General features: G+C 62.4%; 4 protein-coding genes across 6 annotated transcripts; 2 read left to right on the top strand and 2 right to left on the bottom strand.

The window, feature by feature from the left end:
- Positions 1-1560: 1560 nt before the first annotated feature.
- CHTOP (chromatin target of PRMT1) lies at positions 1561-10014 on the bottom strand. Of its 3 annotated transcripts, none has more exons than XM_086478322.1 (6): positions 9949-10014; positions 8567-8648; positions 6912-7065; positions 4130-4316; positions 3859-3996; positions 1561-2804 (listed from the first exon to the last, which is right to left on the bottom strand). In XM_086478322.1, exons 2-6 carry the CDS (start codon positions 8629-8631, stop codon positions 2602-2604), a joined length of 747 nt encoding a protein of 248 aa, XP_086334448.1. In that variant the 5' UTR covers positions 8632-8648; positions 9949-10014; the 3' UTR covers positions 1561-2601. The 3 variants fall into 3 exon arrangements, with proteins under 3 accessions (XP_086334448.1, XP_086334449.1, XP_086334450.1); XM_086478323.1 differs by having other exon boundaries at positions 4130-4313; XM_086478324.1 differs by lacking the exon at positions 1561-2804 and adding an exon at positions 2917-3316.
- A 1303-nt stretch (positions 10015-11317) lies between these two features.
- On the bottom strand, positions 11318-11739 carry S100A1 (S100 calcium binding protein A1). Its single transcript, XM_086478444.1, has 2 exons — positions 11599-11739; positions 11318-11461 (listed from the first exon to the last, which is right to left on the bottom strand). The coding sequence occupies exons 1-2, from the start codon at positions 11737-11739 to the stop codon at positions 11318-11320; spliced, it is 285 nt and encodes a 94-aa protein (XP_086334570.1).
- A 5852-nt stretch (positions 11740-17591) lies between these two features.
- Positions 17592-18061, top strand: LOC104352748 (protein S100-A13). The gene is made up of 2 exons (XM_086478506.1): positions 17592-17744; positions 17927-18061. The coding sequence occupies exons 1-2, from the start codon at positions 17592-17594 to the stop codon at positions 18059-18061; spliced, it is 288 nt and encodes a 95-aa protein (XP_086334632.1).
- Positions 18062-19292: 1231 nt separating this feature from the next.
- LOC104346100 (protein S100-A14) lies at positions 19293-20988 on the top strand. The gene is made up of 3 exons (XM_086478501.1): positions 19293-19325; positions 20615-20761; positions 20869-20988. Exons 1-3 carry the CDS (start codon positions 19293-19295, stop codon positions 20986-20988), a joined length of 300 nt encoding a protein of 99 aa, XP_086334627.1.
- Positions 20989-22117: the final 1129 nt, after the last annotated feature.

Here is a 22117-nt window from a genome sequence, read left to right as displayed (position 1 = left end):
AGCAGCGCAGGGCTGGGATCGAGGTCTCCCCTCCTCCCCACCCTGCGTTGCTCCTGCCATATAAAAATACCTCGCTGAATCCGTGGCCTGAGCCCCAAAGGCAGAGCCAGCCTTGACCCCCAGCTCAGGAGAGGGGCAAGGAGCGCAGGGTGTGTGGGGGGAAGCCAGCTCCTGCATCCCCCACACGGACACGGTCCCCGGCCTAATCTCCTTGGCTGCAGGGCTGCTAACTTTGCTTCCAGATAATCCCAAGGGCAGGGACAAAGGGACCGACGGGTGCCTGGGTGGGGACTTTACTCCTGCCTGTGCCTCCCTGCTGCCAGTCCGGCTTCTGCCCCCCTGGCCCAGCTCCGGCTCCCCGGGCTGGGAAGGGGGATGCTCCCTGTACTTCAAGCCTTGGCTCATGGAGGGAGGCTGAGGAGTGTGGGGAGGGAAGCAGGAGGGATGTCCTGGAAAAGTGGGTGCCAACCGGCCATCCCTGCCACGTCCCAAATCCCGAGACTTTGTGGGGCAGCGGCCCACTTGTATCCTGAGGTTGAAAATGGGTGTTTCCCCGTTTTTTGGTGCAGCGTTGGAGCGGGGTTTGGGGCTCCCGGCGGGAGGGAAGCGGGGAGAGGCGCAGAGGGGCTGCCTGAGCGGGTGGGGGTCCTCGCACCCCTGTGCCCTGCCCGGCCGACAGCGAGAAGGCCGCGGCAGCCGGCAGGTGGGATGGGCAGAGGGGGGAGACGAGTCGGGCGCAGGGTTTCCAGGAGGGGACGCGACTGGGGATGCCCGTGGGGAGCAGCGCGGGGAGGGTACACCGGGGGCCGGGCTGGCTACTCACCTCCGCCGCCCGGTTCTCCTCACTCGGGGCCCGGCTCCGGCTGCATCTCCTCCGGCTGCCCGCAGTCCTGCCCGCAGCCCTGCCCGCTCTCCTGCCCGCTCCCGCCCGCTCTCCTGCCCGTTCCTGCTCGCTCTCCTGCCCGCTCTCCTGCCCGCAGCCCTGCCCGCTCCCGCCCGCAGCCCTGCCCTCTCTCCTGCCCGCTCCCGCCCGCAGCCCTGCCCTCTCTCCTGCCCGCTCCCGCCCGCAGCCCTGCCCGCTCTCCCGCCCGCTCTCCCGCCCGCTCCCGCCGCCGCTTCCCAACTTGTTTGCTACAATAACAAAAGGAGAAGCCGGAGCGCGTGAGGCGCTGGAGCGTCGCAGCCAATAGCAGCCGCCGTGACATGCGGCCGTCGCAGCGTTGACCAATAGCAACCGCGCTTTCATGACGGGCGGGGCGGCTCGCTGCGCCCAGACGGAGCCGGAGCCGCCGCCGCCGCCGCCGCCCGCCGGGGGATCCCCCGCTCCCCGCACCGAGCACCGGGCAGGAGCCGGCGGGGCGGGGATGGGGCTGCCGAGCCTGCAGGGCGCCCTCGGCCTTTCTGCTGCCCGTTCCCACCCCGGGGGGGGGGGATTCCCCATCCCACAAGGGTCCGCGGTGGAGCTGTCGCAGCAGAAAACCCTCCCGCAAAGTCCGTTCACCCCAGAACGAGGCAGAGCGGGAGGAAAAAAAAAAAAACCACCACGAAAAAACCAACACCCAGAGTCCACATCGCTTTTATATTCATTTCTCCTTTGTTACAACAAACCAGAAATACAAGATTCCGTTGAAACTGGAACAGTTTACAGAATGGCTGAACTTAAAACTTGAGGTGGGGGGAAGGAACGGACCCCTTCCCAAACCCAGGGGTACGGGCAGGCAGCTGCTCGGACCGGAGGATGCGGTTGTGTTTACACCGACAGACGGATTTTGGACCCTGCGTTTTATAAAAAAAAAAGAAAAGAAAAAGACAGCTCGACCACACTTTGCCGTCACAGCTGTAATTTTATGTTCCTGCTTCCAATTTAAATAAACATTTGTTTGCAGATACAGAAACCACCGCTGCCTCCCTTCAAACGCGATGCCAAAGGAATACAAACTTTATCTAAAAACAACAGAAAAAAAAAACAAACCGAGGAAGTTTTCAACCTGGGAAATGCGCTAACAGAAGGCTGCCTACCACCAGAAGAGGAAGGTTTGGTGCGAAACAAGGAGATCGGTGGGTCTGCAGGAGCGCTACAGCTAAACCCGGCCTGACCGCTCGCTCTGCTGGGAGGGGTTTGGGGATTTTGGTATTTTCTTCTTTTTTTTTGTTTTGCTTCAGGTGGGTTAAACGGAAACTCGGCCCTTGGGTTGCGCTTGGGGACGGGGCCGATCCCAAAACGCAACCGCGGAGCCCGAGAGGCACATCAGCAGGCGATCCCGGCACGAGCGCTTCACCTAACGGGCACGGCGAGTCACCGGTGCCGATGCCAGCGGATTGCCTGGAGCAGGTGTCACATTCGTGTTGGGAGTACTCGGGGAAAGAGGAAAAAAAAAAAAAAAAAAAAGAGATATAAAAAAAAAAACCCAATCCAAAAAAAGGTTCCGTACAACAAATAGTATCAAAACGTTAAAGGAACACACTACAGTCTGATCGCTCGGGGGAACAGGGTCGCTCCCTGCTCCTGCGGGTCCTTCCGGCACCAATCAGGGTTTCCGTTTTGAGCTTATGGGCATCGACACAACACACGAACTTCGGCAACAGTCTCTGGAACGACCTTCAGTCGTTCGTTTCGGGGTCTGTCTGAGCCATGTAAGCATCCAGCTCGGCATCGAGGTGTCCTTTCGTTTTAGACATGTAAGCATCCAGTTGGTTGTCCAGCTGCTCCTTGGTCAACGCGGGACGGGCCGATCCTCTTCCTCGTCCTCTGCCTCTGCCACGACCTCCGAAGCCCCCTCGTCCCCGGCCGGCCATGCCGCGACCTTACGGCGAGACAAAAGGATGGTTACACCCCCCTGCCGGAGCGAGCCTCGGGGTCTGCCGCGGCTGCCGCCCCGCCGGCAGAGCCTGGAGGACGCAGCGTGCAGCCCCGCCAGACAGACGTCTGACCACGACCGAGAGCGAAGAGCGCAGCTCAGAGTCCCGTCTCCCCCCGCCTGCGTTCCCATCCCGCCGGCACGCTGCCCGTGGAGCACACCCCCAGGACCTGCGCGCAGCCCTGGGTCAGGCCAGCGGCGAAGCCATCGCCCCGTTACACACGATTTTCTCCTACGGGCAAGTACTTCCAGTTGGGAGGTTTCCAGCCTGCTTCAGGAGGAGGCCATCAAGAGCCCACATCGATCAGCGTGTGTCTGTCAGGCTGAGCGGCGGCGACAAGCCCGCGCTGTCCAGAGGTAGGCAGCTTCCTGGTAACTGCTCTAACTCCACAAAACATTGGGCCGATCCCAAAGGAATACGAGAGAGCATCTGGCTGGTGTTCCAACCAAACATCTGCCTGAAACATTAACCACCCTGCCATCAACAGCTGTCTCCTGTATTTCCTCTCGCGTTCCTGCTTTACGGCCGCTCTGGTTTGTTGTTGAAAATAAAGAGCTCATTTACCAGGACTTGATCCAGTTCCAGACTTTGAACGTGGGTTTATTTTACAGGGATTTAGGCTTTGTTAAGTTTTTTCCCCCTCACTATTTTTACGTCTCTCGGTTTACACAGGCTCTGTATCACTGAGTGTGAGGAGACAGCGTAGTCTTCCCCACCACGCTGGAAAACTACCGGCTGCCTCGCCTGCTCCTCCAAGCATCGCCCAGCCAGCGGCACCCGCAGCAGCGGGCAGCCCCAGCACCCCTCCAGGGACTCGCCGAGGCGCCACGGCCTGGCACAACACGACCGTTCGGGCCGAGACTCGGCGCCCGAACCCAAGAACAGAGGGGTTTGGGGCTGCAGGTGCTCACACGCCGGCCGTGCAGAGGGGAACGCAGCTGAGCCGACTCCTGCTTGTGGAGCAGCAGCGCGAGGCTGCCCAGCGCCGCGCACACTCACCTCTGCCACCAAGTCCTCCACGGCCCATGGCGCCTCTGCCCAGGCCGCCTCTGCCAGGGCCACCGCGACCTCTAAGGCCACCTCTTCGCAGGCCCATCCTGGGGGACATCCCTCGTCCTCCACGAAGCAGGCCCTGACCTTCAACAGAGAAAGGGAATTCGAACCCAGAAGAAATTCAGTTTTCGAGCCCGAGCGACAGAACCGCAGTCACGCTGGCGAGCAGACGGCGTGACCGACACAGAGGCAACTCCGGCGCAGCCGCGGTACCGACCTCGGAGCGGGACTCCTCCTCTCAGCAGAGCTCTGGCTCCCCGGCCACCCCGCATGGCTCCTCGTGGCAAGCCTCTCTGCCCCATGGCCAGTCCTCTTCCTCCCATGGCTCCGCGAGCGAGCGGTCCCGCCGGCCGGCCTAAACGTGCCTGAATGTTACTTTTACCGAGGCGTTGCTTTAAGCTCTTCTGGAATAGATTTTTAAGAAACAAGGAAATCATGCAGCAATCTTGGATTTGCAACGCAAGCAGCACAGCAATCACCTATCCATAAGCGGCGTGTTGGTTTTGTTGGGTTTTATTTTTAAACAAAATCGAGGGTCACCAGCTCTCTGCAATATATAACCAAGCTTCAAAGGAAGACAATCAAATCTGCTCGGGAAGGGATAATTTGTGAAGGTCACACAGAGAACAAAGACCTTTCCTGGAAGCAAGTGTTTGTACAGAGACATGAAAGTTTGCAGATTTGGAAGGAAATCTTTTTCTCCCTCTTTAGCAGCGCTGCTCAGTCCAAACCAAAGCAGACACTTCATCCGCGAGGCAGCCCACTAATCCCTTCTGCTGGGAGGTGACAGTCCAAGCAAATCCCCAAGACAGAAAGCAACTACCCCTGCCGTGGCACAAGCCTAACCTACCTCCGCAGAGCCAGTGACATCTGTGCAGCCGCACGCCAGGGGTATCACTCCCAGCGGCCTAGGGCCCCATCCTGGCTGGGCTTCCACACAGACCAGGGCACAGCTAAGGAGAAGCATCAACTCGTCCATTGATACCATGAAAAAACCCCTACACCGAAGAAATCCACCCCCACGAGGACGGCAGCAAACCAGCCATCTTTGTGTATCTGCCTTTTGAAGTGGTTTTGTTTTTCTCTTTTCCACGTTGTGTTCTGTGCAGGCGCCAGACTCCGGTTCGGACGGGGCTGGCTCCCCCCAGGCCAGCTGCAGCAGCTCCCGTCCCCAAACGCTCCCGTCCCCAAACGCCTGCACCAGAACTGCGGCAGAGACGGCTCAACCGCTCCCGAAGCGGCGCCCGAACTGCCAGTTTATATCCCAGTATCCTTAACACGCCCCAGTACCAATCTGGTCTCCACAGAGCATCCTATAGCTTCTGTAGGCACCAGCGAGCCCTACAAGGAGCGAAAAAGCAACAGTGGGAACCTTCATGCTTGTCTCAAGAACAGGAGCTCTCGGCCCTAAGAAGGTGACGGGAGCTGCCATCAAGGCTGTATTTTACTGCAAGTCCCAGGAACTCCTTAAAGTTACCGCCTGTCTCCTTGATCCAAGCCTGGGAACAGCCAAAATAGTTCCTCTAAAATCAGTCTCCTCTGCAGCTGGAGTAAGGTTTTACGTTTTACTGCCTCAGAGTTTAGATTCAACTTCCAGAGCAACCTGCAGTCTTTGAAGAGCAACCCAACACCAACCAGATTGCCAGAGTTCCCCACAACGCCCTTCCGTGGCCCTCCCTTGCAGCACTTCATCCCAGCAGACCACAAAAGGACACCTATGCCCAACACCAAAACCAAATGGGTCTGAGTGCTAAGCCAAGACTCGCTCTTCCCGGTTCCTCTGCGGCACCTCAATTCAGCAAGAGAAACTGTGACGCTTTCCATCCAGTTTCACTTACCACTTGTGAAACTCTTAACCTTTCACTTTATTATTTTTTTTAAAGGCAGAAAATAATTCAGACTACCATTTCCAGAGCTCTTGTTTACAAGCTCCGCGCGGCTAACTGGCACCACAGTCTGTTTTACAACAGAAATCTCAAGAGATCTCAAAAAGCAGCTGCATTCCTCCTCATCAGAGGGAGCCAAGAACGCGAGCACGTGCGGCAGGTTGAAGCACTCCAGCTATTCGCTCAGCTAAGAAATTTCCAGGGCTTTCTCCTCGGGTGCGAGAGAACGTACAGAACTGGATGTAACTCCTGCTGCAGGCGAGTCGCGCGCGGTGCCGCCACCCGAACTCACTGCCCAGCTCCGCGGCACCACCCTGCGAGTTCCAGGCTGGAGCTGACCTCACCAGCCTTCCCGTTTAAACCTCGCAAACCCCCTCCAGCCCGACAACGAGCAAGCCCCAGACAAGCAGCTCTTCTGTGTGTTCCTGAGCTTTCTGCTGTAGGGGGGACTCTCCCCCCCCGGCCCCTTCCCTATGCCCAAGGCTATGGAGAAGCGCATCGACTGCGGCAGGGAGAGCAAAACGAGGGCGTCTGCTCGGCTCCTCTGCTCGAACGACAGGAGGAATTTGAGGAAGGCTCTGCAGTCCTCATCGCTGACCCGGGGAACGACAGACTCCTTACACAAGGAGAGCGAGCACTACGCCTTAAACCCGGGCCTGCGTCCTAGCGAGCGCCAGCAACCCCCCGTTTGTTCGTCTGTTCCTCGCAGCCACCTGCTACCGAGGGAGCGCACCGAGAGCGCGGAGCTGGGGATGGGAGCGACCAGCCTCGGCTGGACAGGGAGTACTGGAAACAAGCTACGGCAGTTGAAACTGCAGCTAGATTGCGAGATGAAGCACTCGGCAGATCCAGAAACCCAGAATGAGAACACTTCTCTGAAAAAATAGAGAGGAGATATGAACAGCCAGCACAAACCCCCCCAAACTCAGCATTAACCAGCAAGTTACAAAGCATTACTTATCCGAAGCAAAGAGCGGGACCTCCTGCAAGCCCCTCCCGGGTCTCTCATTTTTAACTTCCAGGAGCATTTTTGGAAATCCACCACATCCCAACAAGCCAACTGCAGGCGACCAGCACCAACGGGCTGCCCCAGAATACGCCACTTTCTCTCACCTGTTTCAGCTTCAAAGCAGCCTGGACAGAAGGTCTATTCTCCATCTGCTGGGCCAGTCTTCTGTTTCTGGCACTGGCTAGCTGCTGCTGCTGCTGCATGGTAGCCCGAATATTCACTGGCATCGGCTGTTTGTTCTTCAGCATGTTAGTAAAGCTTCAAGGTCGAATAAAATGGGTGTTTAAATAAAGCTTTATTACATACATTTATTGGCATTTCATGGTTCTCAAGACTGGATCTCCAGATCCCATGAACCTTATGTAAGGAGTGGTACTTGGGTCACGTCATATGTGATTAGGTATTTCTCGTTTTCCACAAGTGTGCAAGAACTGGAAACTCAGAAATGATGTTGTATATTAATTCAGAAGTGACAAAGCTTTAGGTTACTGATTTGAGAAATGGCAGAAGGAATGAAAACAAGCAATAAGCAGAGATGATCATGACAGATGGGAGAGGACACCACAGAAACAGAAAAGCGAACTTAAGCCTGACTGCAAAAAGCCAAACTAACCCTCAAAAATCTGAGAAAACGCCTTAAACTCAATGCCAGAAGGCAGCTTTACAAAAGGCATCGCCCCGAGAAGGGACCGGTGTGCCTCCGGCGCGCCACAGCACCGGCGCCGTTGAGAAGTGCCACCACCCGAGCGCGCTCACTTAAGAGACGCGGTCCACTTGGCGATTTCTTTGGTGCATAAAGCACGTTCTGTCTTCAAGAGCGATGCAGGAGCGTTGGGACGCGCACAGCAAGACGTGAAACCTCCTCAGCAGCAACCCGTCAGCTTCCTACCGCGTCCCGGGAGCCACGCGAGACTGCGAACGAAAACACTCACAGATGACGAGCACGGACTGACTGACCAAAACGAGCGGCCCAGCGAGGCCTCCCCTGCGCTGCCCCTCCCCGCTCGTCCTTCCCGGGGCAGGCTCCGAGCACCGGTTCGCCCTACAGCTCACCGCAGCGCCGGCTAGAGCGGGGACTGCCCGCCAACGGCTCCCTTGATCCCTGGCTCAATGACGCTGCCCTGGCTAATCCCAGAGCGATTAGTAAGAAAGTGAAACGTCAGCGCAGCACCCCCGTTAGTTGTAGAACCGCCAAAGCTCCATGGCATGGGAAAACGGAAGAATACTCAACAGAAGAAAACGAAGAAATCCAGAAAAAGAGAGAGATGGAGATGAAGCAAAGCGTTTGCCTCTTACAAGGCCCAAAACATTGTTAAAGGGCCTTCGGGCTTGTTTAACGGCCTGCTGCCTGCCTCTTACAGGCCAGCCCACATGCACGTGTGTCTGCCTCGGACAAAGCAGCAAGCCTGCTGCAGCCTGGGTAACATGCTACCGTGCTGCAGCGTCAACTATATAAATGTAAAAACATGTGGAAGAAAAAGGGAGGGTGTGAGGTTTCTCTTTTTTGTTATAACACATCCCACCATATTTACGTGTCGAATAGTTTAGTATTAACTGCTATGGATAAATTTCTCCAAAACACTTGCCCTTTTAACCTCGTGTACCACATCTGTTGCAGTTTAAGACAGAGGTGCACAGCCATCTGCTCGATTTAGTGCGGTTAAAAGAGGGCAGAAACCACGTTGGTTTTTGGACACTGGACAGTGACAACTAAGCAAAAAAATTTCTTATGAGCTGAAGCTGCTGTTGGCTTCCTCACCGCTCGTTCAGAGACATCTTGGTGGTGCTCTTTAGCACAACCTTCGGTGCTGACTGTGCAGCCATCTTCAGATCAAGAGAATCTGCAAAACACAAGCACCAGATTTAACGTACAGCAAGGAAATCTCACGCTTACTTGACTAAACGTTAAAACCCCCTGCATTCCGCCTCCTTTGGCAGAGAGAATTGAGGACAGAGCAGGTAACGAGTACTCTACTCATGCATTTTTACTAAGTTTTCTAGGCCACTGCCATGATACAGCAAGTTTAATCGATCATCAGGTTATGCTAACTCATCCTTACTAAGAAGTCATCTTTTTAGAAAGTGAAAATTTTACCATTGGCGGGAGTAATGCTGCAAAAATACAGTCCATCAGCAGCCAAGATGGCACCCAAATGTCTTATTTAGTGCAGCACCTGGTGACACTGCTACACTTAACTGAGCTTTTAGTATCAGCAAGATGGAAAACCCAGTTCACTTTAGAGAGACGCATACCATACACTCGGCAATAAAATGCCAAGATTACTCTACAGAAGTCCTATATACTTTACAAATAGAAGGGGCCATCCTCCCATGGTGATTGCCACCACTCGGACAGAGATAAACTGTAAGGGGGTGGTCACGTCGGCTTTTTAATACCTAATACTCCAGCAGGCAGCTCGTTCGCAGTCCTAATGTGGTTCTCTACCACGAGAACCTGCCCCACGCCTCATGAAAGCAGCGAAGGGATTTAAACTCAGCTGTTACTGATCTTCCGAGCTCAGCTCCGAGTGCTTTGGCAGTGATGAATACTACGGAAACGTGCTAAGCGCAAACCCACTAACTATGCGGATCCATTTATCTTCTTTTACAATTCATATCAAATTTAATGCTGAGGTGACTACCGAAGAGTACTCACCCTCAAAATACCTTGAGAAAAATGCTTTCTTTACACTGTTTTACAGCTCATCACCTAGAAATTCAGTCAACAGGCGGCCGCACCCCATTGTCTTTTTTTTTTTTTAAGTTGAAAATGTTTTTAAAAGGCATTTTTCCTGAACACCAACCGCAGCACAGCTCGCAGAGGAAGCCCCGCTCCTCTAAACCCGCCACGCAGCGCAGGGGCAGCCCCGGCACCGCCGGCCGAGGACGGGGTGGGGGGGGTGGGGGGGGGAAGGCGAGGCCTGGCCTGGGCCGCCGATCCAGCCCCGTCCGACAGCGGCCCTACCTGCCGGAGGGGAGAAAGCCCGGCTCTACGTGCACAAAGCCTGGGCAAGGGACAAATACGGCACCGCGCCCCCCCCCCAACGGCAAAGATCAGCCCCCTGGCCGCCTGAGGGGACCCCGCGGCCTCCCTCCCGGAGCCCCCCTCGCCGCCCCCCGGCCGGGGCCAATTGCTCTCACCGAAGCAGACGGTCGCCAGGACTCCGGTGGGGGTGGCTGGCGGGTGGCGCGGGGTGTGGGGCTGGCTCCGGCGCCCTCCGCCCGCTCCCGCCGCACTCAAACACCCGCGACAAAATGGCGGCGGCGCCCACAGACACCCTCCCTCCTCCCACCGCCCGCGCCGAGCCGGCCAAAATGGCGGAAGCCGCGCACAGAGCGCAGGCGCAGAACCCCGTACGTCGCCACGCCCCCTACTATTGGGCGGGGCAGCCCTCACGCAAGGGCCGCCTCCTCGGCCATTGGTGCGTCGCAGCGGGGTGGGCGGGGCCGGGCCGTGGGCGGGCGGTTGCCTCAGGGAGGCGGTGGCGGAGGCTCCGCTGCGGCCTGGCCGGGTTCCAGCGGGGCCGGTCACCGGTTCCCCCCCCCCCCCCCCCCGCCATCAGGAGCGGGCGGACGCCTGAGCCCCCGCGGCGGGGACTGATCCCGCAGGGGCCGCCCGGCGGGGCCTGGCCTGGGCGGGGGCGGAGGCATCGAAGACCTGAGGAGGCCTCCCGGGGCCTCCGGTCACCGCCCCCCCCCCCCCCGGCAGTCGGGCTGGGCCTGTGGCCTGGCTGTCCCCGGTGCGTCCCCGCTTTTTGCCGGAGTAGCCCCTGTGTGAGACCCGACCGGGTCGGGGGTGAGGGCCCAGAGTCGTGTGGGATGGTTGGGGAGCAGCGGGGCCGGCACCAGCCCCGGCAGACGATGGCGCTGGCGGCCCTAAGCGGGGCCGAGGCCGCGCCGGGCCTCATCGTGGGGGCTGCTGGCTGGAGGCCCGCTGGGGGAGGAGATAAGAACCGGTTCCTCCAGCCCCACGGGGCGCGGTGCCCCGTGCCTCTCGCAGGACGGGCAACGAGTCCTGGCCCGCGGCTGCCCCCCAGCCCCTCGTCCCGCTGTGTTGCACCCCCATGTCCTGCACCCCAACACCCCAGCGCAGGCCGGGGTCACAGCTGTGCCGTGGGCTGGGGTGACTCGGGCTTGATGCCAGGCTCTGGGGCAGGGTGGGGTGCAGGGTGCGGCGGAGGAGCCAGAGCAAGGTGGAGACGGGGGACGTCTCCAGGCACTTGGGGTGACCCAGGGTGGCTTTTCCCCATGACCCCGTGGCTCAGGAGAGGGAAGGCTCCCTGTTATCCCCGGGGGAACTAGCAGGGGGACAGGGCAGGAACCCCAATCCTGGTAATGAAGGAGCTGACAACACGCCTCTGGCTGGGTCGGTGCCTTTATTGTGGAGCTGGATCCCACTGGGATCCCCCGGGGTGTGCTGTGGAGCAGAGAGTGAGCTGGAGGGGTGGCGGGGGGCTCTGCGTTTCGGGGACGCCATGGCCGGCGGCTGCGCGGTGGGGACCGGCCTGCGTCAGGCGTTCTCCCAGAAGAAGGTGTTGCAGGCCACGGTCAGGGCGGCTACCAGGACCACGAACTCCTGGAAGTCCACCTCCCCGTCGCCGTTCTCATCCAGGTCCTGCATGATCTTCTCCACAGCACCCGTGTCCTTCTGGGTCTGCGTGTGTGGGTGGGGGGGGGGGGGTGGCAGGGTGAGCCCTGGGGCTTGGCAGCCCACTGGGACACTGCTGCCCCGGGACACGGAGGGAAGGGGAGACCCCCTGGCCCCCGTGGCCCAGCACGGCTGGTCCCTACCTCCAGGAAGCAGCCCAGCTCGCTCTGCAGCAGCTCCTTCAGCTCCTTCTTGCTCAGCTTGTACTTGTCCCCCTCTTTGCCCGAGTAGTGGTGGAAGACGTTGATGAGGGTCTCCATGGCCCCTTCCAGCTGTGACGCCATGGCTCCGGCTGCGGCGAGGGACCCGCCGCGTCACGGGGCGGCAGCCGCCAGCCCCCCCTTGCCGCCAGGGGCAGCCCCCAAATTGCCACCACCCCCCGCCCCATCCCCTGACGGGGAGCGTCGCACGCCGTGGCCTCCGCTCTGAACGCTTGGCGCTGGGCAGAGGTCCGGCCACGGGGCCGCGGGGGTCTCGGGGCACCCTGCTGCTCCCCGGGGCTGAGTGGGGTGCTCCTGTGGGAGGGGACCCCGGCTGCCTGCCCCCTCGCAGGGCACCCGTGCCCCACTTGGGACCTGCGCTCACCTGAGCTCCCCGCCGCGCCGCCCGCCCGCTGCTCCGGGTGTGCCGGGCTGGGCCAGCCGGGGATGTTAAATAAGCTCCAAGCCCCCTCCCTCCGGGAGGATCCGATACCGGAGCTGGAGAGCCCGGCTGGCACCGCCGGGCTGCCCCGCGCCGCCTTCGCAGGGGCCGGGATGTGGGGAGCCTGAACCCACAGCGCCCCGCTGCCCCGCTCACCCCTCACCAGCCCCAGGCTTCCAGCCCCACCGGTGCTTGTGGTAAACGGTCCGGCTGTATATAGGTCTGGTTACTCCCTGTAACCAACGCACGCCTCCCCCAACGGCTGCATCCTGGGGGAAAAACTGAAAGACTGATGAGAAGGGAACATCCTGCCCCAGAAGGCCCGAAAGATGGAGGATTATCAGAGAAGCGCCAAGTCAGCAAAGTCTGCTGTAACTGGGGAAGAAGTAGGCGCGGCAGGGGGTGACCACAGACTCAGTTGAGACCCTCTACTCACTATTTCCCACCTCTCTTTAAGCTGCAAATTAAAGTGCTGTGACTTTAAAGTGCAGAGACGGGCAAATCGAGAACCGATAAAACTCAAGGGTGTGAATTTGGGCAGGTTTTGTGTAAGCCCGTGTCGAGGGAAAGAGGCTGTGGCTCCTGTGGGACATCACCCAGCTTCCAGCTTTGCACAAACCTGCAAGGCGAGAAATCCCTCGACCCCGTGTGCGTGTTGGCTGTGCGCACCGGGCGAAAGGTCCCACTTTTCGGGACAAAACCGACACTTACGGGGTGGCGGTGGGCAGGGGAGGGGCGGGCAGCGACGCTGGGAGTCACTTTACGGGGCTCCGTGTGCCTCCCCGTGCTAAACCTCGGGTGTCCCTTCTCGGGGTGTCCCCCACGGCTGAGGCCGGCCCCGTGGGGGGAGTGGGATGCCAGGGGGCACAGGGATGGCTGGGGAGGGCGGTGGGGTCCGTGGGTCAGATCCTGCGCCGGGCCCTGTCTCCGCTCGCAGCCGCGGCCCCCGTGGCACCGTGGCGCCCGGGGTCTGACCCCGCGGTGTCACCCGCTCGGCGCCCGCCGGCATCCCCCATCTGTCAGCACCGTGGTGCCGTGCCGGATCCGTCCCCGGCCCTCCTCCCGCGGGCCGATAAGGCGCGGGTATCCGGTGTCCTCGGCTTCGCGGCGGGAGCCAGCCGGGGCTGCCGGGGGGAGCTGGTGGGGGCTATCGGGTGACTCAGCCCAGGCCCCCCGGGGGCTGCCCGCTCCCCGCGCACAGAGAGGCCTCTTGTCGAATTCAAACAGCCCCACAATCCCAGCCCGGAGGTTGCTCCAGCAACGGCTCGGCCAAGAAACCAGATTCCTGCGCTGGCGCGGGCGATGCTGATAATCCCGGCCTCGCCGCGGCTCTCGTTACGGCCCCGCGTCCGTGCGGCGGGGGCAGCGCGGGGCCAAACCCACGGGGGAACAGCAGAGGTGCTGAGCCCCCCCAAAATCAGACCCGCATGATTGTTGCCCCCCCCCCCCCTTTTTTTGGGACCTCCCCCCCCCCCAACAGAGGGGCTGCCGGGAGCTGCCAGCATGGCATCGCGGCTTTTCGCAAGAGCCGGGTGGTGCCGGGCTCTTTATCCTGGATTCCAGTCCTAATTTGGGGCTAATTATATCCTGCTTCCTCCGTTTCCATGTCCTGCACTTCCTGCCCCTATGGTTGGGAAACGCCGTGGCTGCACAGCACCCTCCCCCCCCCCTACCTGGAGACCCCAAAACCCCTCTGCCACCCAGTGCCCCATCCCCGTGCGGCCACCCCACCACCACTGCCCTGTGCAGCGTGGCTTTGAGGGGGGCAGGAGGGTTTGGGGTGATGTGGAGGGTCTTGGGGGGGGGGGTGGTGTCCAGCCTCTGTCCTGCACTTGGGGCACCTGAAGTGGCTGCGAAGGGGGTCCCTGGCTGGAAGTGAGGGTCCTGGATGGGGGTGGGGGTCTAGTGTGGAATTAGGGGTCCCAAATGGAGGCTCAGGAGCTGCTTCCCAGCAGGACACAGCTCCCATTTTTGGCGGGGTGCAGGGAGGGGGGCCTGCGGCTGGTGAGCTCCAGAAGAGGCTGGATCCAGAGCCTGGGGACAGGGGGAAAGGGGAAAGGACCCCGGTGGCACTCACTTGGTGGTGTCCGCGTGGGGGCTGGTGGCAGCGGAGCCCCGGTGCCCCTGTTCCCAGCGGGGCTCGGCAGTGGGCAGGATCTGGCCACCCCTTTTTGGGAAAACCTGGCCCCTGGGGCTGTCTCGCCTGCCCAGTTGGGCAGCAGCTGCCCGTGCCGGGAACAGGCATCGCTGCCTGGTCCTGAGCTTAAAAATAACCTGATCCCGGTCCCCGCAGTGGGCACGGGGCCGGGGCCGCCATGCCCCGGATACCGGCACGGCCGGTGTGTCCAACTGCCTGGCCGTGCCGAGCTCCCCAGGGGCTCTGGCTGTGCCCGGAGGGGCTCTGCCCCACTCTTTGTTAAACCCCAGACCTCCCCAGAGATCAGGATTTGGCCAGGCATTTCCCAAGCGTTGCGACCGGCCGGACCGGGTGCCCAAGGGCAAACCCCGGTGCCTCGGGGGGCATCGCATCGGTGCCGGAGGGGTCAGCCCCGAGCGCCGCGGCCCCACTCCCTGCCGCTGCGGTGCCGGCCGTGGGGAGAGCATGCCCGGCGTGTCCATGCTGGCAGATCCCCAGGACGAGCTCTTACCAAACCGGCAGCAGCGAGGGACATGCCAGGAGGTTTACACACATCTTGGAACAGGTTTCAGCCGCTGCGACTCCCCATGCTCCACTTTGACCCAGCTAAACCAGTTGCTCCAGTCGGTGGTGCCGGGGCTGGGCCGATCTTGTCTCTCCGTCCCATCGCTGGAGCATGGAAGAGGCTTTTCCATCCCTGGGGTTTGGAGCGAGGGGGAGCTGCCGGGTGCCTGCCGTGGGCATCGTGGTGGCACTGGGCGCCTGGTTTTGCAGCCTCAAATAACCACGTTCCCCTCCAATGAGCCCTGATAGGTGCGGTGGGCTGGCGTGGGCCACGGCCGGGCTGGCACTCGCCGTGGCCACAGTGACCATCCCTGGCTGGGGTCCCCAACCAAGACAGGTTGGGGACAACACCAGGACCAGGAAATTGGGGCGGGCACCAACCCCCCCGGGATGCACCCGCACCCCAACCCTGAGCTCTCACCCCGGCACACGGGGTCCTGCGGCGCTCTGCCACCTCCCGGTAGCACCACGGTCCCCGAGGCCGGGTCACCGCTCCCTGCCCATGGGGACGGCCCTGAGCGGGAATCCCGGGCTCGACCGGGAGATGCTGTTTCTCCTGTCACCTGTGATTTGGCTGTCGTGGGGCTGCTGCAGCGCCTGCTGCCTCCTTGCCCTGTCCCGGCACCCCGAATTCCAGGGACAGCGAGTCATGGGCCCGCCTGGCTCTTGGGGTTGGTGATTCACCCCAAACCTGTCCCTGTCCCTGCCGAGCCTGAGTCACCCCGGCGGTTTCCCAAGAGACCATCTCGGTCCCCTGACGTGGGGCTCGGCGGAAGTCCCATCCCCGTTTCCCTGTCATCCCAGGGAGGGGGACGGGCCGGATGGGGCCGCAGGAAGCCAATTCCTCCCCCATGAGCTGGTGTGATGGGTGCAGGGTGGGGACCAGGCTGCCCGGTGCCGGCCGGAGCCTCCCCATCCCCTTTGGAGAAGTGGAGTGAGTGCGTCAGGGCTCAGCAGAAACCGGGCTGGTGACGGTGGCATTGCGCCGGGGACCTCCCTGCTCTGGCTCCCCGAAACACCACTGGTGGGGGGTTTCCAGGCTGTGCTGGGCTCCCCGGGACCCCACTCCCATGCGCTATCCCAGGAGGGAGCTGCTTGTCCCGGCCTCGCTCCACATCATGCTCGGTGTCACGCTGCCATGGGGATGCCAGGACACATCCCCGTGACGTGCAGGGATGGGGTGGCGGCCGTCGGGGATGTCCCTGCCGTGCTGCGAGCAGAGACAGTCCCCAACGTCACCCCCGTCCCGCGCCACCACGCCCCGGTGTCCCCACTGCCTCGCCCCGGGGCTGCGCCGTGGGCACCACGTGGGGTTTATGTGGGGCCGAGGCGCGGTGCTGGGGTGCGGGATGTGGCTCGGGGGCCCCGTGGGAACGGCGGTGCTGCGGTGCGGAGCTGCTCCGTCTCCCAGGTGGAAACCTGCCAGGGCTGCCATGTTATAAATACACGATGATTAAAGAGAAACGCTCGGGCAGTTCCAACCCCCTAATTAATTTGGATTAATTAATTTTTTACAAAGCCCACTATTAATAGCGATGATGTCAGCGGGTGGCTGAGTCACAACTCTCACTCGGTGCGGGTCGAGCCCGGCCCTGGGTCCGCAGCGCTGGTGGATCGTGGGCCGGGACGAGCCACCACTTTGGGGCACGGCGGGATCCTGGTCCTGAGCTTAAAAATAACCTGATCCCGGTCCCCGCAGTGGGCACGGGGCCGGGGCCGCCATGCCCCAGATACCGGCACGGCCGGTGTGTCCAACTGCCTGGCTGTGCCGAGCTCCCCAGGGGCTCTGGCTGTGCTCGGAGGGGCTCTGCCCCACTCTGTATTAAACCCCAGACCTTTAAGCGGGGCGCTGGGGACCACATCCCCATCTGCGATGCAACCCCGTCCCCGCAAGGATGCATTTTGGGGGTGAGACCTGCCCCGCACCCCCCAGAAAGGTCTGGGTGATGCTCGAGCGCCGCAGGATGCTCCAGCCCAGTGGGTGCCGGAGCAAACCCTCTCCGTCCTCCCGCGTCTCTCCCCTCTGCCCCACGGCCCCACCCTGCTCCCCACCGGAGCATCCCCACGGCGGCAGAGCCCAGGTGGTGCCGCGGAGGCCGGGGGCAGGTTCGCACCAGCGAGGCTGAGCGCTGAATTTGGTCCGCTGCCCGCATGGGGAGGGAGGAGAGGAGGACGTCTGCGTGCTCGGGCGGTGTCTGTGCGTCCGTCCGTCCGGTTGCAACAGGAAACCCAACACCGTGGCGGGGGGGGGACAAAGCGCTGAGCTCTCCCCTCCTGCGGCACAGGGTATAAAACCTCCCAGGGGGCCGCGACCTGCCCGCAGGCGAGGGGGGTAAGTAAGGAATCGCTGCCCGCAGCACCGGCCCCACGCCAGCCAGCGTCTCCAGCGCTCGCCGGACGAAAGCGTCGCGCTGGGGACCCCAGCCGTTCCCCCCCATCACTTCCCTGGTGTCCCCCTGTCCTGGCTGCCTCTGCGGCGTTTGTGCCACGCTGCGCCGGATGGCAGCGGTGTCACCAAACAGCTCTGCTCCCCCTCCCCGTGCCGGCCGGGGAGGGCCTGGCTGAGGCGCTCAGTCCCTAGGGAGCAGCGGGGCAGACCCCAGCCCCGGGATCCTTCTCAGCTTTGCAGAGCCGAGCTGGGACCTCGCGGACTTGCTGCCCGCTGGGGAAGGGGAAAGGGCGCCCTTCTCCTGGCACACCCGGGGCATCGCCTCCCTGGGACGCCCCTCGGCCTCTGAGCCCCTCTCGTCTCCTCTCCCTGCAGCCCCGGGGCCGCTGCCGTGCCCTGGCACCATGGCCACGGGCGAGCTGACGGAGCTGGAAACGGCCATTGAGAAGATCGTCACCGTCTTCTTCGCCTACGCGGGGAAGGAGGGCAAGAAAGGCACGCTGACGGCCGGCGAGTTCAAGGAGCTGGTCCAGATCCAGCTGCCCAACCTGATGAAGGTGAGGCGAGGGGCCGCGTGTGTGGGGCGGCTGGGGGTGCGGCTTGGCGGGGGGGGGGCTGCTCCTGGTACCCTGGGATTTGCAAGCAAGAGGGTGCAGCAGCCCCCGCTCCCCGCCACCCCGTCCCCATCCTGCTTGCCGGGGAGTGGGACGCAGCTGAGCCTCCCGTGTCCTCACTGCAGGACGTCCCCTCCCTGGAGGAGAAGATGAGCGAGCTGGACGTGAACAACGACGAGGAGCTGAAATTCGGCGAGTACTGGCGGCTGATCGGGGAGCTGGCGAAGGCCGTGAGGAGGGAGAAAGCGGGAAAGAAGTGACAGGGGCTGGTGGGGAAACTCGGCCGGCGCGGAGCTAATAAAAGAGGTTTCCCCGAGCCTGAGCGTCGCTGCTGTTCTTAGTGGGGGGCTCCCGATTTGGGGCAGCCCATCTCCTCCCCTGCCTACATCTGCCCATGGCCATTCTGTGCCGGGGGGATCAGCCCAGCACCGCGAGTGGCGGGTCAGGGCTCGCCCTGCGCTGCAGTGGGGACCCTGTGATGGATGGGGCCGTTCCCAAATGGCCCTTGCACTGGTCTGGCTTGTGGGGTGCCACCCTGTGCCCCACAAACACCTTCCTGCCAGGCTGTGGGCTTGCTTAGTGCCACCCCGATGGGTGGCAGAGATGTGGCTGGGACTGGGGTGGGGCTCGGGAGCATCTCTGGCAGCGATGCCGTGGTGGCCGCGCTGGCTGCCAGCCCTCCGTGGCATCAACGCCCATCCTCTCTGGGGTCTTGGGTGGTGTGGGGGGCGGGGGGGGGGGGCGACATGTGTCCGCCAGCACAGCGTGTCCCCAGCTCAGCATGTCCCCAGCTCAGCACCCCTAACCAAGCTCCCATTCCCGGCATTCAGCTCCCAAATGCCGGTGCTGCTGGGAAATGGTGAAGTCCCCACCAGAGGGTGACCCATCCCTGAGCTCGCGGGGGCCCGGTGCCCAGGTGGCCGTTCCCACGCGGTGCTGCATGGCCACGCTGCGCCGGGTTGGATGGGGAGCCATCAATGTGGCCGGGAAGGAGGCGTTTCCCAGTCCCACGCTGGCCCTGGGCCAGGCTCCGAAATGAGACGCCTTGCACCACACCGCAGCTGGCGGCGCGCAGGGAGCTCCCACTCACACCTCCCCGTGGTATAAAACCCCGGCACGCCGCAGCCCGCGCAGACCCAGGAGAGCCCGTGGAGCAGGTAAGTGGCCCATCTGCCACCGTGGGATGGGGGGTCTGCGCCCCAGGGGTCCTGCCACCCCTCTGCACCCTCCCCTGCTCCCACGCTTGGCTCTGCCACGACTTGCCGCTGGGGCAGGGACGCTCCTGCCGCTGGGACGTGTCCCGGCAGCTCACCGCATCCCGGGGCTCCTTCCTCGCCCTGCACTCAGTCCCGGCGCCGAAGGAGGGGAAACTCCCCCCAGGCCGAGAGCTGAGCCTGGCTTTCTTCCTCCGCCAGCTCCCCAAGACCCCATCGGAGAGGACAACCTCGCCACCGCTGCCACCAAGGACCTACAGACCCCGTGAGGAGCAGCATGGGCCAGTGCAACTGCCGCAAGAAGCACAAGGTCTATGAACAGTGCTGCAGCACCGGGAGGGCCGGGACCCCCGGCGGGGTGCGGGGCACAGGGGTGATCCTGCACAGCCCCATCCCTTGGAGCGCAGCCCTGGGCACGGGGTGACTCAGAGCAGCATGGCCGGGCATGGCTCCCATCCTGGAGCCAGACTCCAGCGGAGGAGCCAGGGGGCTGTTTCGGGGTTCGGCGACGCTGCCCCGGCGCTGGGCAGGGGGATCTGGTGCTGCAGGCTTGGAGCCGCTTGAAAGCTCAGGAAACCAGGCAGCTTTCTCCAGCTCCCGTGGACTCACCTTCGGGAGCTACACTCGCTCCTTGCAACCTCTCCAAGGATGCCCAACGGCAGAAAGTCTCCTGTTTTCCTCGGCTTTCAAATGGGAGCTGCCCACTCAGTGCCCCTTGGCACCTGCGGAGGATTTGGTCCCGGCTGGCTGAGCCGGGGTGCCAGGCTGAGGCTCTGAAGATCGCTGGGTTCTTCCTAATGGGCATCGCCTGATGTGGTTTAATAGTGTTTCAAGGGGAAACCGCAGATGCTGAATGAATCACCATCGTTTCCCTTCAAACGCGGCTTTGGCTAACGAGCACGAGTGGCCGGGGAGCCAGGTGCATGGGTCGGGCCGGTCTCTGCCCCCCACCCCACCAGGGAAAGGGTCTGCAGCCCTGTCGGGGGGGGAGAGGGGCTCCTGCTGCCGCCAAGCCCCATCCCGGCGGGCGCCCGAGTCGTCCTGGGCACTGACTCATGCCGCCATCCGCCGCTTGTGCAAAGGAGAGGAAGAACCAGTCCGGACGGCCGCGGCGGCCCCCGCGCGCCGTGGGTGTAGCGCCTGGAGACGCCGGGGTGGCTGAGCCTCGCTGGCCCCGGGCAGGGAGAAGTCCGGGCAAGCAGGGACAGGGGGTGACATGCCTGCGGGGAGGGGTGTCACATCGAGGTGGAGGGGTACGGCAGCTGTAGGGGGGGGACGGCAGCTGGGCAGAGCCTGTATGGAGGGATGCAACATCTGGACGGTGGGTCCTCACATCCGTACGGTGGGGGTCCCGCGGCTGTACGGAGTGGTCTCGCATCTGTATGGGGGTCTCACATCTGTACGGTGAGGTCTAACATCTGTAGGGGGGGTCTCACATCTGTACGGAGGGGTATCACGTTGGTAAGGAGGTTTATCACGTCAGTTGCGGAGGGGTTGAGTGTCTGCAGAGAGCGCTGGCGCATCTGCTCGGGGAGTGTCCCGTCTACTCGGGGGCTTGTCCTGTCCGTCTGGGGTGCTCACCCTCTCTACCCTGCACAGGACGGCCAGGAGCTCACCGATGTGGAGCGGGCCATCGAGACTGTCATCAACCAGTTCCACTGCTACGCAGTGAAGGGGCAGAAGGAGTACCTGACGCCTAATGAGATGCAGGAGCTGGTGGTACAGAAGCTGCCCCACCTGGGGAAGGTGAGGGCAGAGCCCGGGGGCGGTCAGGGGGAGCTGGGGTGGGCATGGGCTGCCTGCAGGACCCCGCAGCCCCGTCACCCCGATGCTTTTTTCTGACCCCGCTGCAGTGTGTTGGACCACTGGACGAGAAGATCGAATGCATGGGAGACCCTGACGAGGCCAAGCTGGAGTTCGGAGAGTACTGGGACATGATGGGGGACGCGGCCAAGGGCTGCCGGAGGAAGTAGGGGGCAGCAGGGGACGGGAAGGCGCCCGAGGCCTCAGGCTCTGCACCGAGAAGCGTGAGAGGCTGCTGGTCCGGTGGGATGCGCCTGGGAAAATGCAGTGTTACTCCTGCCAGGGCTCATCTCCTCCCCGCGTCCCCGGCTGGGGTGGAGGGATCCCCCTCCCTGGTTCCATCCCTGCCCTCTCTCGGCCCTCCTTCCCGTCAGGAAACCTCCCTTCCCATCCCCAGCTCTGGCCCGTGCCGTGGCGGGAGGGAGGTGGCAAGGGGGTTCCTGGCCCTGGCGCTGGAGCAGCCTTTCTCCGTCCTTTGCCCCAGAGTCTTTACCCCCGGGGTTGTCCCACCTCCGGCCCCAAAATCCCTCCGGTTGCAGGTCCCCCAGCCCCGGAGCATCGCAGCGAGAGGGACTCGGCTCCTTTCCCCCAAAAACCCTTGGATGTGCGGGCTCATCCCCCTGGCCCCGTGCCCCGCCACCCGATGGGAGACCCCCTTTGCCACAGTTCTGCCTCGTGCTTCGAGCACCTTTGGGGACATCCTGGGCTCCGGGCCAGCACCAGCGTTGCTGTGCATGGCCTGGGTGTATTCCCTGCTCTTCCCCCGGTGCAGGGACTACGGTGCCCTGCACCTGCCCAGTTTTCGGGGTGCTACGCCGGGGTGTGCCGCCTGCATGGTGCTCCCCCCACCTGCCCCTCTCCAGGGATGCTGGCCCCTGGCTGGCGGCTGGGCTCGGGGCTGGGACGGTGGTGGGTTGTTGTTGGCTTGCGTCACTTGCAACCATTTTTGTATAAATTAATAAAGGAAAACACTGGAAAAAGAACAGCAGGATGGGTTGACCTCATTTGTCCTTTGCGGGAGAGGGAAAGTGTGGGGGGGCAGGAAGGGACGGGACCGCAGCGATTGTGGCTCTGAGCTTCACTCGCTGCTGGGTTGCACAGCCCCGCTGTCCCCAGTGCGGAGCCCGGGGGTGCGAGGGATGCTGTGGGCGTGCAAGGGATGCTGTGGGCGTGCAAGGGATGCTGTGGGCGTGCAAGGGATACTGTGGGCGTGCAAGGGATGCTGTGGGCGTGCAAGGGATGCTGCAGACGTGCAAAGGACGCTGCAGGAATGCACAGGACGCTGCAAGTGTGCACGGT

This window comes from Leptosomus discolor, chromosome 26 (genome assembly GCF_034619465.1).
Source record: "Leptosomus discolor isolate bLepDis1 chromosome 26, bLepDis1.hap2, whole genome shotgun sequence".
NCBI classification, from domain to species: domain Eukaryota; kingdom Metazoa; phylum Chordata; class Aves; order Leptosomiformes; family Leptosomidae; genus Leptosomus; species Leptosomus discolor.
The sequence above is the reverse complement of the archived record's forward strand: the minus strand, read 5'-3'. Positions and strand labels throughout refer to the sequence as shown.